Genomic DNA, 18,792 nt, shown 5'->3' on the forward strand with positions numbered 1-18,792 from the left:
TTTGGCCACTTGCTTCTCGCCTAAAGTTGGCAAGAAACACAGGAAACGGCACCTTCCAAAAAGGCATGCTTCTAGAAAGCCTGACATTTGAAAAATTGAAAAAATTGGAAGAAGATCTGATGAAGTACAGCAAAATCCTAAGAAACGTTATCTTGTTGTAATGTAAATATGACAAGTCCAACAAAAATGTACTCGTGTCATGTTTTGCTTGTCCGCTTCACAATATTTACCAACGTTTTAGGGAACACCCGTTCCTCTTTTTCTTGGTCAAGTAAAGAAATATTTTTACAAATTGTAATTGTCTAAGAAGTGGGCAACACAGGCTAGTAATGTAATAAAAATTATTTAGTCTTACACATGAAATCAGACATGAAATGTAGTCACTGGTCAAATTTTAAAGAGGAAAATAATTTAAGAACCAATATTCAATATGGCAGAATGCTGTTATATGCCTCCCAAACGGGATAGTGGTTAATGACTATGACTACAGTACTGAATGGCTCGAGCTCGAATCCCGGAGAAGGCATGGATGTATATTGTCTGTCCCTTCACTAGAGGAATCCATGGTCCACCTATTATGCGATTCCATAATAAACTGACCGCAGTTTGTATTGGCCAGCGCCTATAAGGGCTAGTGACAGCCATTGAAAAAAAAATCAATGCTATTATTTTAAAAACTCCGTCACTTTCTGTTACGCAGCCTGCAAGTTTGGCAGGCTGCGTTCTGGGCATGGGCAGTTTTACAAAAATGTATTCTTTTTACAGAATACGTTTTGTAAGATTGTGAACTATAAAAGTATTAATTTTGCTTTTATACCAAATTGGAATAATAAAGTAGTTTTGCTTAATCTATGTAAATGTCTGAAAGTAAAAACTTCTGTAATCTTCAGTATACGCAGAGCATCTGCAAAATTTTAGGAGAGAAATTTTTTAGTCTGAGTAATTGATTCACTTTGTTACTTCAAAGTAAAGTATAAGCGAGGGCTGCAGCAAATCCATCGAACAATATCAAACTGCAATGATTGCAATTATCTTAACTTCTTTTCTTAAAACAGCATCTCCGTAAGGTAAGGAGTTTAAATGCTATTTTCTTTCCTTATTCGGTAATCGATATTTGCTCTTGCAGGCTCAAAGGCTGAAAAATTGAAAATTTATAAGGATTTCACGAAAGGCATTGCAGTAAATCTGTATATTTTAAGCAGATCAGTTCTAGATCCCTTTTTAATGAGAGCGATAATAATCTGAAATAATTCGGACAATAAATGGGTAAGAGAAAATTCGCTTCAACTAGTAGAATACTTCGCTTTTAGTAGCTTCAAGGACAGGCAGTGTTGATGACTTTTTTTCTTTCTTTCCCCCTTGAGAAATTCTTACTTGGAGAAGGAGCAGTACTTGTAGATTCCATGGTTTACAAATAAACAACAGACCTTGCTCCTGAAAATAAGTAATGATATTAGACTAGAAAGTCTTGATCAAATATTTTTATTGCCCTTTTGCAGAGTGCAACTGCCATCAAGCTTTCAATCAAACTAACTTATTAATCAGCCCCTTACTCAGATTGGATATCTTATGGCAGTGGAACAGCGTGGCTGGGATGGTAGAGGTGGTCCTCCCCGGCCTCCTCTTTTTGTAGGCGGGAAAATTTCACGATAAGTAATAATATCTTTTAATCCGAACTAAAAATTGGAACCATTTATTTTCATATCTTTATCACACCTACAATTCGGACCGATTAAAATTAGCACGGAACTTTTTATTATTTAATCTGTGATGGACCCGGGGGAATAATGCCCTTTCTTTAAGTGAGTGTAGCGACCTCACTCTAGCGACTGGCAACCCCGTCTGTACTAAACAGTTGCCTTACGGTAAATTCCTAGCTTTTTATTTTGTGCTTGGATTGCTCACGACGAATATTCAGCCAGAATTACTTCTTTCATATAAAAAATAGAGTTCAATATTGTCTAATAACACCTGCAACATCAGTCGTCCAGTTCACATTTACTCAATTAACCAGCTATAATTCACGATTTTCTTTAAGTGCGTGTAGTGATTTGTGATTGTTAAATTATTGAGCTTTGTCGAAAAATTGTATGTAAACTATAAATATATTGTCTACATGTCTTGGTATACGTACAGCCATGTGTGTATTACAGTTTTTATTTCTGTTTACCTGCTGTTAGAAGTATTTGTTTTATACTACACGGTCAATTGTATGAGCAATAACTGACATTTTTTTACCTATACTAATTAGATTAGGTTAGGGTGGTGTATCAACGTATGGTGTATATGAATAGTGAATACTATAATCTGACTTTTATTCACAATTACGCATCCATTTTTTGATAGAAATAACGGATCAGTTACATAATTAAGTAATTTAAATCCATAAATTCGTTAATAATTACATAATTTACATAGCCGTAATTTTGGAAAGTCCAGTTTGTAGTGTAAATACAATCATTGATGGGCAGTGAAGACTAATTACTAGTTGTTTGCAGCTAGGAGGGCGGCGAATAAGACTAGGGGGCAGAGATAAGGGAGCTGTGAATATTAGGGAAAAGCTAATATAAGGGAGCGGCGAATTAGGCATGTGCCCCGGGCGACTGAAACCCACGTTTTTACCTACCTACAATTAATTTCTGTTTCCTGACTTGGAATATTACATTAAAGAATAACACTATTTCAGCATTTCAAAATTTAGTCAAATGTAATAAGATAATGTGAGAGCATTCCAGCAGTTTGCTCCTATGAAAGCGAACCGGCAGTTCTACGGACATATCTAGAGATACAGCGTTAGGAAGAATGCAATAAGTAATAGCAAAGTTGATTTCTTCATATAATTTATTTTTAGACATGCAACCCTAAAATTTTGTAGATGCTCTCTGTTTATTTCAAGAAATGGAAATGTCAACAATATATTTTAAAGTATTATCTGTGTCTGTTAATTACTTCAAATTTTTTCTTAACGAAACTTCTAGCGTGTTTACCCTTTTATGCAGCGATGCGAGAAATGGCTCCTCGTATAGTAGATGCTGAGACTGGAGAGATAACGCTCGAGTCGAAAGAGGTAAGTACTCTATATTTTAATTCTGTTATTTTCATCTAGCATGTGACTGTAATAGACTGAACCACGTTAAGAATATGCGCTTTTGTGCTTGCTTTGAATTATCTGTTTAACTAGGCATTCATTGTTATTTTACTTTTAATAATAAGTAATTGTTTAGAAATTTACTGTAGATGTCAGATTCCAAGCATGCATTTGCAATGCCGATTAACAAGCATGCGAAGTAAGCATCGTTCTATGTAGCAGCTTAGGCTTTTTAGAGACACCACGACAGCAGATCAATATAATATTAATTTGTTCTTGAAAAAAATTTGCGTGTAGCCTTCTGAAATTTTTTCAAAAGATGGAAAAACAATAAAGATAAAATTGCAAGATATTCCGAGAAATTTCTTAAAAAAATGTGAGTGTTTAAAGTGTTGTTAGTTTTTTAAAAATTAAAATTTTTATCATAATTATTTACTATTATTTTGTAGCATTGATCAATAATATTTAATAATTTTTGTTAAATAACATAATATTTTCTTACGCAGTGATATTACTTCATTAAAGTTTTCGGTTGGCAAAATTAAAATCTCATTAGAAAATAATCTGCAAGGGGGACCTTGAGAGTTTAAAGGAGTCTAGAGAATTTTACAGGGTGAGCATTTGTCATTTAAAGCTGTAGCGATAGAATTCAGATATATGTACATCTCAATTATAGAAGTTATAAAGTTCAAGAAAATAAATTTTCAGGTCTTTAGCCAGAGTAACTATCATTCTGTAATTGTTGAATTTATTTAAAAAATAATCTGTATTGCCTTGGTCATGCAGATATAGCCTATAGCCTGGCTCTCTACAGATAGTCAAAGCATTGATACTTAACTTGAAATAAAAGACTTCTCTGTCTCAAAGTATAGCCCATAGAGCAATAAAAATATCCAGTTTTTATTATTCTATTAACTTATCAAACTTCCTGATCCCTCTTGGATATCTAAAATTTGATCTATATATATTTCTGTCATCTGACAGAAGCACGTTTGATAAACAGTTAGAGCCCTTTGCTAAGACGCTCATGTATTTTATTAATTAGTGAGATCTTTTCAATCATCCTAGAGTCATCGCCAGATTAGATAGAAGAAAGAAGAAGATGTTAATCTTGTTTTTATGGTTATTTCGCATAATAGCCTGTGACTGATTCTCGTCGTTCCAGCTAGTTGCAAACACCTAAATTCAGAGTCTTGGTTGATTCAAACTGTTCTGACGGAAAGGGGGGGGATATTGGTTTCGCACTAGTGATGAAAGCTTTGCAGACTTTTGGAATATCTGTTGATGACAATATTTTGCATTATGTTCCTTGCTTGCATTTAATTTCAATGGGAACATGTGTCCCTCTGAGTTAAATTGAGTTATGCTAGAAACTATATAGATTAATACAAGATCTCAAAAATAAAATCATTTACTCGAAACCTACTGGCCAATGTGTTTGTTAAAGTTTTGTCTGACACAAACCATTCCTTTAAGATGTATACCGATTTCTCCCTGAAGTGATGTCAGCATACCAAAAAAAAAAAAAAAAAAAAAAGCTTAAGTGGTGCTTTTTCCTTCTTTATCTAACATGAACAATGTTGACTGACAATGACAAAGACCTTCTCAGAACCAAGTTATGTCAAGTCTCAGAAAGATATAGATGAAATAAAAACGAATTAAACTTTTCAAACTATTTTTCCTTAAACCACTCTTGCGTAACATTAGGAAAGAAGTTTAACGCAGATAAGCAATCTTTTCCTTTTATAAAATATTCAGCGCCAAATTTTCAAATGCAATGAAAGGTAGAATAAAGAATCAGTGCTTGACGGGGAAGAAGCTAATGTTTATTCATTATAATTTTCTCTGATAAAAATCAAATGGAAAACAAGAGAAGGATTTCTACAGGTTCATATAAAAATTATACTTGTTCCTTTTACCTCTTAAAAACCTATTTTAATTTTTCCTTTGGTAACAGAAAACAATTATAATAAAATTTGATGCTTTAAAGGTGTGCAGGGTTATCGAATTTTCTGAAATGGGTTTCAGCATAATGAATGATTTTGAAAAATTCTTTTACTAGCAAATGGTGAAACCATGTGTTGCTTCTGTGCAATTCTACAAATAAAGGGTTAAGCATTAATTGCGCTTAATCTAAATTTTAGGTTTCCTTTCCTCGACTGCCAAGTCGAAGTTCTTCTGTTCTTAACTTAGGGTTGAATAACGTGAAAAGGCAATAACAAATGTAAAACCAACTTTTACTTCTGCTTAAAGTTACAAAACTAAAATCGTTCAACAATTTATCAATCAGTGTGTTCAGCAATGCTATCAGCAATTTGACATCCGCTTCTTTCGAATTCATAATGCAGCAGTATTTCAGTTATTTATTTACAAAACAAATATCCCGTTAGAGACTAAGAATATGCCTCATATTCTAAAGTGCCTTCTAACGTAACTATAAACTTTAAACCAACACTCACCAATAATTAAAACAGCACAATTAGAGGTAAAATATTAGAGTTGCAGCACTTCTTGTTGAAGTTGCCAAAATTTTCTTCTTAATTCAGATTTTCGATCATTATTTAAATCCACTTATTTGCATTTCTGGTGGAGTTAACAGAAAGTAGAAATGTAGGAAAAATTTGACATAAGAAATATAGTGTTAATTAAAATAAATAGCAACAAAATATATTTCCACTACAGGGTAGTCTCCGCATTCCCGGTGTCAGACTGGCTATCAAACTTCTCTAATCACTATACCGTTCAGAGCAGCAACTAACGATAAATATAAAAAGGAGGACATTTTAAATAAAATGTCAAGATAATGGACTAGAAAAGCATTTCTGTAGTGAGTTTTAGAATTCTAGAAGGGAAATAAGAGTTTTTAGGGAAAGAAATTTGTAAACTCAAAAGAGCTTTTGCAAGTAATACGCCTGGAGTAGAAGCACAAGAAAAATACATCACGTATTATTTGTTATAGTTTAATAACAGAAGAGACTGTTATTCTCTCTTTTCGACAGCAGAAAAAGTGCGCTTCCAAAAAGAGAGCCAAAATTATATCTGATAACGGTGTTATCCACTGCACGACTATGAACAGAAAATATACCAATTGTATGGATAATATCTCCCTCGAATAAAACCAATTTCATGGCAAATGTTCTCCTTCCCACCAAACTTCGCAAAATTTTGGCAGCCCTAGAAGGACAATATATGATTATACAAGATAAACTTACAGCATTAAAGTTAAAAGTAAATTGGAGTCAAAGCAATTCCTAAACAATATTAATAATTGCAACCATGTATAAGAGGTTTAACACAATATCTAAGCAAATCAAAATTAAAATAATTGCCTTTCTTTGACTCCAATTTATTTTTAATTTAATGCTTGAAGTTTATTGTATTTCAATCCTGCAGCTATAGTGCAGGACAGGTATAAAAATTTTGTTTTTAATTTTCAACCTCATATTAGGTTTCTTTATGTACTTATTCAAGATACACACAAGATACATACTTGTATATGTAATAAAATTTTAAAATATTTTTGGCAGTTTTCTCATTGTTGTTTAAAATTGGAAATTGCATTGTATGATCGTTTTCTGTTAACCAAGAGAAACTAGCTTTGTCCGGACATATTTTCTTTTCACATATTGCTCTTATTTGTGAAATTCGGACTGGTATGCCACATATTTAAATTATGAGAAATAGCATAAGAATGAAAAACAACAATTATACGAAAAGGTAGAAGAGAGCTGAAAATGTAACTAATTCACATATTTATTGATTTAATTTCAATTAAATCAATATTTATTGATTTAATTTCAATTAAATCAATATTTATTGATTTAATTTTAATTTCAGAAACAGAGCTTTTATGGATTATTTTGTATTGTGAAAACGCCCATTAATAATTGTAATCCATTTTTTATGAATAGATATGAAATGAAATTATACTTCGATGCATTAAAAAAAGCAAGAAAATAAAGAAAAAATATAAATACTAGGACAATGATGAAAAATTAAAGATTTAAAGTGTAAATTTTTTTTGCAGTATCCTCTAAATAAAATTAGCAATTCTTTCCAGTCTATGATGTTTTTAATACTTTGAAGTATAATAAAAATTATAGTATAATTTATTTCAATAAATTTAGCAGATGCCAAAGAATCATTTAATGCGATTTTCATAGCATCTAAAAGACGCAAATAATTAAGTCTGCAAAAAGGCAAGTTGGACTGGCGTAGGTTTTGAATAAAATTATTAATTTCGAGGGTGATCGGGCATAGATCCCTCTTCTTTAACAGAACTTTTATCCATCCTCAAGATCGAGGACTTGTGCCCAATCTAAGTCGAAATTCGTAACGTTTTATTCAAATTTTACGGTAATTTTTTTTGAATTTTACGTCTAATTTTATTTTTTAAATTCGCATCTTTATCTTCCAGCTACATGAAAATAATGATTTCAGTCGTTGAACTGAATATTGCACTTAGAGCAGGATAAATGACACTTTGCAGTAACTACGTTTTTTTTTTCCTTTAGAAAAGAGGGGGGGGGGGAGAATTTAAACATTTTTACAGAAAGGAGCGTAAAATGCAAAACCAGGCTGTAGGTAGATCTACAATTTCTTCTGCTGGAAGAGAATGGTTACGTTTGGTACTGCTCTGACAGGAAAAAATATATAAACAATTATCGGAATTCGCGCAACTTGAATGATTTTGCAGCTAAGAACATGCACAAAATCTTTATTTTTTAATCTGTGGATACCTGGATATCTTCAAATCGCGAAATTGCTTATTTCTGCAAAAAATATAATTAAATAATAATATAGCAAATATGATATAAAGAGGAGTAGGTTTGGTTTGGTTTTATTAGATTACGGCAAAGCACTCGAGGGCTATCTGCCTTAAGAGAGGGATGCCTTCGTGGAGGACTTTCTAAGGGAAACTGGCTCGTATACGCGTTACACATGGGGAAAACCACGAAAACGCCCATGCAGCCAGCCCGTTCGCGGGATTCGAACCTCGGACCGAACTACCAGCGTTCAGCGATGCTACCGCTCGGCCGCTGGTGGGCCGCTAAAGAGGAGTAGGAAAAAGTTGTTTTTATAACATTTTAGAGATTCATAAAAAAGTAAATAAGGTGTGTGGCTCTTAAAATATACAAACTAAAATGCAAGCTTCATAGATGTTTTCCATGCTGTGTATTAGATTGTCCAAGAGGTCTTGCGGTTACAAAGTGTATTCATGCTGAATAATGCATTGAAGCTTCTCCAGAGTGCTAGGTTGGAGTTGTAGTGATCTAAATCGGCGTCTCACACTTCTATTGGATTTCAGACCAGAGAATATTCGGGCTACTCCCTTTTCTGGATTCCTTCGCTCTCAAGACAATCGGTCTCTAGGAGTAGCGCGATGTGAACGAGCATTATCGTCCATTAAGAGGAGCTTATTGCCGATTACACCCTTCAACAACTTGGGATCAGAATCAAGAATCGCATTTCTGTATATTTCATTTTCATACTTGCACTGGTAAAAATGTGTAGGTCTGTGCGTCCATTCAAAAGAATGCCAGCCATATCTTTGTTCACCACCTACATACTAATATCTTTTAAGGAGGATTTCAGACTTAATGAGTGTGTTTTGCTCCTTCAGGATCGTAATAGGTCTGGGATCACTATGCAGACAAAAATGAGGATTATCATTAAAGATAACTCGTCTCCAATCCGTGGTACTCTAATCACGGTCTGCAACTGGCCGCATTTTGAAGCTTGAGCTAGAGAGGAGCCAACCAATATTTGTACCCATTTCTGCGACTTAATGCAGTCACGGGGGGCAGAATCTTCGCGGTGATTCCTCTTATTAAGTGGGAGATCGATCGAGTTAGCCAAAGTATTGCTAGTCGGCTCAAGAATACTGACCCGAAGCCTTTAACGTCCTCTACATAAACCCGTGAAGGTGGACTCAGCAAACCTTACCGGATTTGGAGTATCTGAACTTGGAATTACTGTACTGTTAGGCTACATAACTTAATAAAAGATAATTAGGAACCGGGTTAGCATTTATTTTACTCGCAGTGCCGAGACTGTACACTACAAAACTCAAGCCAGTGCAACAAATGACCCCGTCGGGAAATTTAGTGAGGCAAAAATCAGACTTTTTGTTAGATAGAGCTGTCTTTTGTACAGCCTGCCACACACATTGTATTTGAATAGTCCAGTTTTTGCATCTGCAGCGATCTCCTTTGCAATGCTGGCTGATGTCAGTTGTATATTTTTTAGCAGTCGTTGCCAAGTAACGATCTTGAAATTCTGTTGTGGCAAGTTTTCGACCCTGATCTAGCTGTCTGAATATATCATTAGTGTCTTAAACCATTTTCAAACTCTTGAGATCACGCTTTCGGATTTTCTAAACCTTTACAAGCCTGTGTCAGTATCTGTCCTACTTCCATTTTCCCAATCGAATGCCATTTCTTACAATCAGATGCCTTCTCAGAGACATGTTCCATCTTCTACACGCGAAAATTTTATCCTTGAAATTAAAGTACCCCCATGCACTCCGTTACACATGCCGAAAGAACGAACGCAGAAATTTGCATATTTCTGTATAAAGGTGAATCCTGTTGGACTACGTGATAAAGTTGATCAGCTATCGAAATACCCTTCGCTGGACTTCGCTAAATGGAATTAACATAAATCACTTTTATAGCTGTTCCTTTAATTTTTCCCTCCGGTGTAATTCTTAATTTTATGCAGTTGGTATATGTATAAAAATATCAGAGAGTCGGAAGTAGGTATGTACTGATCGGAATACTATGCGAAGTAATGATAAGTGGAAGAGAGAACCCAAGCATCAGAACTTAAAGAAAACACCTGTTTTCAAACGAAAGCTTAATTTTGAGACAGAGATTAAACTAATAAGCAAAATGCTATGCAAAATTTTAGCGCATTTTTTATTTAATAGAACTTCTAGATATTTTTAATTAATAAATAGTTGAAATAATGAATCATATTGATTTTTAAAATTATTTTTTACCATATGATCTATCAACTAAGTGTTTTTGAATTTTTATAATCATCTGCCATCTAAGTGCAAAAATGTCTTTTCTATCAAGTAATTAAATTTTAAGATTTACTTTTAATAATTTTAAATGCTTTGTTAGAATAAACAGTGATGTCGCATCAAATGTCATTAAATCTAAATTTTTGCTAGCAGTTCACAATTTTCTACCTTATATGCATTATTCTGATATTCTTTGTAACAAAGCAAGGTATCAGAATAGAACAAAACGAAATTGTTTCTTGAAAGCAAAATGATATTTTCACTAACTACAGTAAAAACATCCGGCTGCTTTACCGGCTTTGAGACACATGAGATTCCAATACTGGCTCCAAAAAGACAGTTTTAGAAAAATATTGGGATCTACTAAAGCAGTTTTGAAGGACGCCCTTTCACAATTGCTTTCTTGATACTTGTTGTTCTCTCTGCATATCGTCTTACCTGAAGTCAAATTTTACGGCCTTCGCGACAGAAGGAGGAAAGTTGGAAAGCCAACCTTGTTATTTAGTGACTCCTCACGTGCTATACAGGAAGTTCTTCCTAAAATCGCTAATGCCATGTGCAGCATCTGAAATTAAGTAAACACGCCTTTTTTTTTGTTTTAATCAGGATTAGTTTATTTGATCACTGAAGGTGATATGACTTTGTAGAACTCCTTTTTCCTCTACTTTTCATTTCCTTGTATTTTGAACGTTACGTTCTTACATATATATAAATTTTTACATATATATAAGTTTATATATATATATAAATTATACTCGAGAAAAGTTGAAAATCATACTCAAGCTAAATTAAACCAATATGAGAAAAATCGGAAATTTTGGGACTTATGCTAAATCATCGAATTTCATTAGCTTTGATTTCTTTCAGTTCTTCCGAACGATGGATTAAAAGTCCGCAATCCAAGCTGACTTCGAAATGAAGCATGGTTCTACTTGGATTTGACTGTACTTTATTTTATGATATATTTAGCCCAAAAGGGCTATTAGTCTCGAAATGAGTTTGGTTTATCGTATTACGGCAAAGCATACTAGGGCTATCTGCTTAAGGGAAGGGATGACCTTCGTGGAGGATTTTCTAAGGTAAACTGGCTCGTGCACAGTTTAGACGAAAGCGCCCATGCAGCCAGCCCTTTCGCTTGGAATCGAACTCAGGTTAGAACTATAAACGTTCTGCGATTTAACCGCTGGTGGGCTTTAGTCTTTAAAGGGAATTTTGCGTCGAATCACCATATACGCGTCGTTTCACTTTTCATTTGAGTCTGTTGCCATTCGGTAAAAAAATAAGATATTTATATTTTCTATTGAATCTGTTTGCTGTATATTAACAAACTAAGCTATTTGCAAGTAATAGATGCAGTTATTAAGAATATTCGTTTCTTTTGATTCGGATTGATTTAAATAATAAAAATGCATTTAATTCATGATCTATATAATAAAAAATATACAGTATTTTCATAGTATGATGTTCTATAATTTTTATTAATTATTTCAGATTTTGTAAAACTTTATAATGAATTTTTGATTAATAAACTCAACTATTTGAAAGCGAAAAGTGGCAGCTCCGTACGGAATAAAATACTTATTTATCTCCAGCGAGACTGCCTATCGTAAATTCTAAAAATATATTCTTTTCAAATATTTTGTGGTTTTGCTGTTGAATTAAATTTTACGTGACATAAGCGATATTTAATAAATAAAATTAACACAAACGTTAATAATAAAAAGACAAAAAAAGTTTTATAACCCATCTTGCTAAGAAAACTGAACAATGATATGATGAACTGAAAAAAGATAGGGAAAATATATGACAACACTTAACACTGCATCGGGCATTCTAAGCACATGCTGCTAATCTGTGATTTGCTGTTGAATTGCATATGGTGTAAGTGTGAAGGAAACGATACTTAATGTGAAAGGTAAAACGGAAAAAAAAGGGAGGAGGGGTTAGAGAATAGACTTTAATGAGTTTCGTGGCTCTAATTCAAAGACATTTAAAAATTCTGTGACTACATTATACAGGGTCCGTCAAAAAAAATCTTTACAAACTTTATTGAAAGAAAATTCTTTGTATTTAACTTAATTAAAGGCCAGCATAATCATACATATTATAGGCTGTTATTAGGTTTAATACAATCTTCCTACACCAACATCTGTGCAGTTACTTAATGCTCGAAGTGTCAAAGCGGTGGGAATTAGCGACCAGACACATAGTACAACTGCGAGCAGTTGGTTGAATGTTTTCGTGGAGATTTCGGCATATGCCACTGTGATTTCTTGACAAAGTACTCAAAACCATTTTGTTTCCCAATCATACATCATATTTCAGTCAAGAAGGTGCCTCTATATGTTTAACAGACACGATACTACACACTGTAAAGAAAATTCTGTCCAGCTTTGAAACCAGTACGTAGATACCATCTGTTAGAGTGTGTATACATTTTTTCTGACTAACCCTGTATTTATGTGCAATATTTTTTTTTAAATCTGAGATTGCTGTACTCAAAGATTATTTGACTAACACAGTCAAGGCTGAAAATATTGTTAGGAAATTGCATAATGTGTGAAATATATATATATATATATGTACTGAAGAGCCAAAACATTATAACCACCTACTCAATAACGCGTTGCGCGACCTTTGGCCTTGCCATGGATGCCACGAGTTGTTGGTTGCTGACTGGAGACAGTCTAAGAAGCGGCCATGCAAAGTCGAGATATTCCGACATGGTGGTGTTTAAGCTCTGAGCTGCTGCTCCATGATATCCCAAATGCGCTCTATCGGGTAAGATCCGGCGAATTAGGTGGCCAGGAAATTAATTGGAATTTATCCCTATGCTTCTTGAACCACTTCAACACACTTGTGACATGGAGCGTTGTCCTGCTGGAAGATTCTACTTCCAGATAGGAAGACAAACGCCATGTAAGGGTGCCGCTGATATGCAGTTATGTTCAGTTAGACTGTAGCTTTCATCGTCTATTCGGCGTACCCTGACACGACCATCAACACGATAATTGAAAAATTGTGATTAATCCTGACCAGAGATTGTGATTTTCAACTTATCCATAATGCAGTTGCCAGGCCAGTAAAGGGCCAAGTAAAAGTTTTTTTAACTTGCTGTCCATGAGGTAGAGAATTATATTTTAACCCCATTTCTCATATTAATACGTTTACTGATTGGCATTATTTTCTGCAATAAAAGGAGTGTTTTTAATGGATATTTGATTCACTCATTTGTTTCTTATTGCTTATGAATTATATATGCCTATGTATTCAGACAAAGGAAAATGAAGAGGAATTATTTAATCAAATGTTTCCATTTTCTGCTATATTTAGCAACTTTGTATAGGTGCATATGCGTATATAGGTGCATATGGGTTATATAGGTGCATATGCGTATGCAAGTAAGCCCATATGCACAGTGAAAGAATTTCTTGACTAATTAAAAAATGAATCATTCTCAGGGAGGGAAAAACTTTAGATATAAATATATTTAAATCATTTTTCTTTAATGGTTTTGTTTCTTTATTTTAGAAACTATGCTTTGAAGCTTTGAAAAAATGTCATCAAAGTTCAAATAACGTCATTTAGAAACCCACTCAACAGTGTCGTAAAGAAATTTTGGAGCCGCAGTAAAACGTCGTTTAGTAGTCTACTGTATTCTTACACATTAACATAACTCTGTTTATTAAAATTTTTTTAAACACTTCAAATTAGGTTTATGACAGATATGAAAAACCTAGATTTTGATATGACTCTATCTTTTAATTAAATCCTGAGGATAATGTCATGATGCACTGACGCATGGCAATCAGTTATGAATTATTTCGAATGACAAATAAATGATAAAAGCATAGTTTCTAAGAAAAATGACATAATTCTGACTCAGGGAGCGTGAGTGAAATACATATATAAATGTAAGTGAATCCCATGAGAAAAAAATATGATAATTCGAGAAGTAGTAATTTCTTATAAAATATAATTTATCCTCCTGTTTTCTTTTAAGTAGTACAGATTTTCTTCTCTTGTTATTGAGATCCATGCCGTGAAGATTGATATGAAACTCTAAGCGCATTTTCTAAATCAGTACATATTAGATTACATGAAAATTATTCCTATCGTCTTCTAAACTCTTTCATTTGACATCCGAAATTTCACACTTGCTTATCATTTCGATACATCAAAAAGTCTTGGAGAATAAGCTCACAAGCGAGCGAATAAATTTTCACTTGGATTAATTAGTCTGCAAGAACTGGCTGACGGCAAGGGATATTTCGAAATTTGTCTACACGTATAATGTAAAATAAGCATCTTTCCTGTGCTTTGCTGTCATTTATGACCTTTGACAGAATTCTAGGAATATTATTTGAGCTTTCGATAGTAAACTGTTAAGTTTAGAAAGCTTTACTAAAATTCTCATTTACACTTCCAAACTATTGACAATTCTTTCTTTTCCTAACAGTATAGCTTCTACTACATCATCAGCTCTCTGTCCGAGTGGGCGTTTACATTCTTCAGTATTCTCTTCATCGCAACATTTTACAGAGACTTCAAGCATATGAAACTGAAAGTAGAGATCAACAGAAAACGAATAACATCAATAAATTTGGATAGTGTTCAAGCTGCAACTCATTCCACGGCGAACGGGCACGAGGAAATCACAAAAATGTGATCCGGCGAAACAAGATAGCTGTTTGGACGTTCAAGAAAATCAGTGTTTCTTATGTGTGAAACAGAACTCTTAAAGCAAGTTATAAAAATACTTATTTGTAATTTTATGAATTATTATGTGTGGCAGATAAAAGTCTGGTCATTATATGTCATATCAGAAGAATGCGCTAAGTACTCTTCCATTGCTCTAGAACAGTGGTCTTGAATCTTTAGCGACTCAGGGAACCCATAACTGTAAAACTGTAATTTTCTTTGGAACCCTTAATAAACTCAGAAATGTAACTCTTAAAACTGCATTAAAATGTGTTAATGTTGCCCATATTTAATGTGGTAAATCAAAAGATAACCATTATTTTGTAACATCATAATTTCATCTTGTTAAACCACAAGTTTCATAAATGTAGTTATTAATTTATTAATCACTTGCGCATTATATAAGTTTAATGGCTGGAATGGCACTTCCATTTTTTTCTTAACGGGAAATATGAAAACCTGGCTCTACAGGTGCACTGGTGTTGTCGCTTAGCGTATTCCACATTTAGTGATTTAGAGCTCTGCATGTTCATGTGTTTTGTTTTTGTTGTTTCATATGTTGAAAATGGGCATTTTTTGCTCAAATAACTTGCAGTGAAGGGCATTAGGATGTTTATAGCTTTGTTAGAAATTTCGGTATATGCACGATTGTGTACCCAAAAATCAAGCAGTTTTTCTTGCTGATATTTATTCTTAATTTCGAATCCGATGAAATAAGCATTAATTACTTTCTGGAGCGGAAATTTGATCTCAGTTTTTCCTGTAAAAACTGTATATAACGTTATACATTAATCTCTTTGATATATGACTTACAAATACTCAATTTTAAAGGCAAAAACTTTAATTATACTCATCTGAAGTTTTGACTTCTTTTAACTTAAAACAATATGGTCATGATATTTCCTCGAGACAAACATCTCACTTCTCAATGCAAAATCAAGATTTTATGTTATTGCATAAATTCATTACATAATTAAGTAAATAATCTTGAATTTAAATTTCGCGAAATTTCTTATTTTCTTATTAGTCGCTAAAAATGCATTGACTTTCAAAACAGACAGACAAACAGAAGAATGATTCTTTTCTTTATTAACATCTGATTGAGCGGAGTTTCGTTTAAAAAACAGATTCACATCATATTATTTTAGGCAACAATAAATAATAATAGAAACAAAATATTTTGATTAGTTATTTTAGATATTTAGCTTTGCGGTCTAAGTGTATTTAAAAATTCTTCGGAATTTTAATTTTGACTTGTGGAACCCCAGGGTTCCGTGAAAGAAAATTTTATGACCACTACTTTAGAAACAATGGAATATGTTATTAATCTATGTCACACCTTTCATGCTCTAATGTATGTAAGAAAAGTATCATAATGCCATAGTAAATGTAGATCATTTGAAGGTGTTATGTCTTGTATCAAATATGTCATCTTTTTCATAAAATTTGAATTTTTAATACATATTTTTGTATATTTGTTCTTTGTTTAAAAAATTAAAAATTGGGTATGTATCACTATTAGGTATAAACTCTTAATTTGTTTGTCTGCTCTTTTTAAACCTGAGCTCCGAAAGGAATATTGTATATCAGCAAATTATATTACTTCATTATAAACAGTAAATGAGAAACGTTGGAAAATGTTACTGTATTACTTAGCATATCTAAAAGAGAACAAGAAATGGTGTATGACTCACGACTTAGGGTTAGCAATTTTATTGATAAAATGCGCATAATGTTTTCTCACATGAGGTAAAACGGTTACTAATCCCAGTGATAAAGAAACTTCCTCTCTTATGTAACTTATGCCACTCACAGAGCACGTGATGAATATTTTTTAAACTAATTCATGTTTGCAAGTTTGAAATTTTCTGTGCATTTTTAAGAACCAGAATTATTTTCAAGCATTTATGAAGAATCTTTGCAAAACCTTCTGTGAGTTTTCACTACTCAAGCTACCTCAAAGTTCAGCTTAAGGAGTTTTCGCTGATGACTACGCAACTGAATGCATCCTAGAAGGTCAGAACCAAACTCAAATTTTAAAAATGGACATGTCAAATAAATTTAACCCGAGGAAAATTAAACAGTGACAACAAGAAAATGAGAGTCTTTTTTTTGGGGAGGAGGGCGGGAGTATTAATTTTGAATTTATTGGTTGCTGATAATAATTATAAAAATGAGTTAACTGATTGCTATTTGTCTGAGAGCAAGCCTTAAATTTTAAGTGCAAGCTGTAAATGATTCAGGGAAGGTGTAGAAAGTAGATTTTAATGAATTCTAACTGCACGTAATTGCCAGTAACGATTCAACCAAGATAGAGTAACTTGTTCACTGACAAGCGACCGCGTGTGCACTTCCATATATTTATGTAAAAGATATACGATTAGACAAATCAGAATTGAAGAATTTCTAGAACTCGACTCAAATCAAAATATTTTGTATATAACGAAGACCCCATGTTCGCGAACTTTCTTCACATATTACTTAATGGCTATGCTTATGGTTTATGTGTCCAGATTACTATATCTTTGTTGTTCCTATCGCTTTCTTTCAGCTGTTCACAAGCATTAAATAGCAGATTACTTAGAATGTTTATTCACATTTTGTACACAACTGTAGTAAATGTTATTTTCAGTTATTTTCATGGACGTAGCCAGGATTCGGACCAAAGAATAGCAAACGATCTTAGACTACTTCTTTAAATGCTGTTAAGACTGAAAACAAAATCATTTGAGATAAATAAAGTTTATGACATTATTTTGCATAGAAAACAACGTAAAAATCCTCTTTATGAATTCTTCAATCGTTTCTTAAAATCTGTGAAATTTCAACGTCATCATGACTCCTCCATGAAAGCAAATGTGTTTAGGAATTCGTAAGTTATTTGCCCCTGGACAAACCAAAATCTCTTAAAAAATTGCTGAAACTCTTCATTTAGTAAAACATTTTCCCTTTCCTTACTGCAGGCGTTAGTGGAGTAAGTAAAAAGCATGTCCGGCTAGCAAATGGAAGTTTCGGAGTTCGAATCCCGGTAAGGGCTCTGCACATTCCACCCCCCCCAATCTCCTGTTCTGAAATAAAATGCCAATGGTCCCTACAGTTTAAAGGATTTAACAGATTTAGAAAGAATTGAAATTTATCTAAAATCTTACTTGGAAAGCTGTCACAGCTGTCCTGTATAATACAAATCAGTACTATTAATAATATTAAAATAATCGAAAGCTGGTTGATCCCAAACTTGCAAAAGAACTTTAATAATCATGTAAAGCATCTATTGATTCATAAAAGGTTCAAATAACAAACTTGGCTGCTCGGCACAATGATCTGATGGAAACGAAAAACAAATCTGTATCTGTGGAAGAACAGAAAACGGAGTGTCAGTGGAAAACAGAACTTTATTCTAAAAATAGGAGGAAAACTAGAAATTTCAGTTTGAAATGAGGTATTAATTATCCTCCTTGATAGAATGATCTTTTTTGATCATGGTATAAGTGCAAAGAAAAATTTTAAATGCGAATATAGTACCAACAGTAAAATATAGTGAAAAAGGAGTTATGTAGACATCTTTTGTTAGTCGTTTAAATCGCAATCTGATGTTTATTGATATGGTAATGGATTAGTTGATATTTCAATATGTTGATAATTGAATTGTGAAGTAAAATTATTTTTGTGATTATGAGCCCAGAATAATTCCAAATTCTACCATACTTATGGTGATAAGCATACTGCTAAGAATGTGCAATTCTTGTTGTTGCTTAATTTTCCCAGAGAGATACAGCCAGGTATTATATAATCAGAGTACAGCCAGGTTTAGTCTCTATTGATCGTATCTGGCGAAAAATGCAGTCCAAAATTTAGAAACAAAATATTTTTCTAACAGATAGTAATACAAGATTAGTAAGAAAGGTAATAAACAGTCTGCTCGAATCTATGCCAAAAAAATTTAAAATAGGTTTTAAAAGCTAACAGTACTTAA

At 33.2% G+C, this 18,792-nt stretch overlaps 1 protein-coding gene across 2 annotated transcripts in view; it reads left to right on the forward strand.

Moving 5' to 3' along the window:
- Positions 1–16,337, forward strand: part of LOC118195536 (uncharacterized) — an 81,582-nt gene extending 65,245 nt beyond the window's left edge. For both annotated transcript variants that reach the window (XM_035366862.2, XM_035366863.2), the window contains exons 6-7: positions 2,979–3,067; positions 14,578–16,337. In XM_035366862.2, coding sequence (XP_035222753.2) covers positions 2,979–3,067; positions 14,578–14,787 — 299 coding nt within the window. In that variant the 3' untranslated portion in view covers positions 14,788–16,337. The remainder of the gene's footprint in view (positions 1–2,978; positions 3,068–14,577) is intronic.
- The last annotated feature ends 2,455 nt before the right edge of the window (positions 16,338–18,792 follow it).

The sequence above is a fragment of the Stegodyphus dumicola genome, chromosome X2, assembly GCF_044657685.1.
Source record: "Stegodyphus dumicola isolate Sdum_Otavi_A_Nest chromosome X2, ASM4465768v1".
NCBI lineage: Eukaryota > Metazoa > Arthropoda > Arachnida > Araneae > Eresidae > Stegodyphus > Stegodyphus dumicola.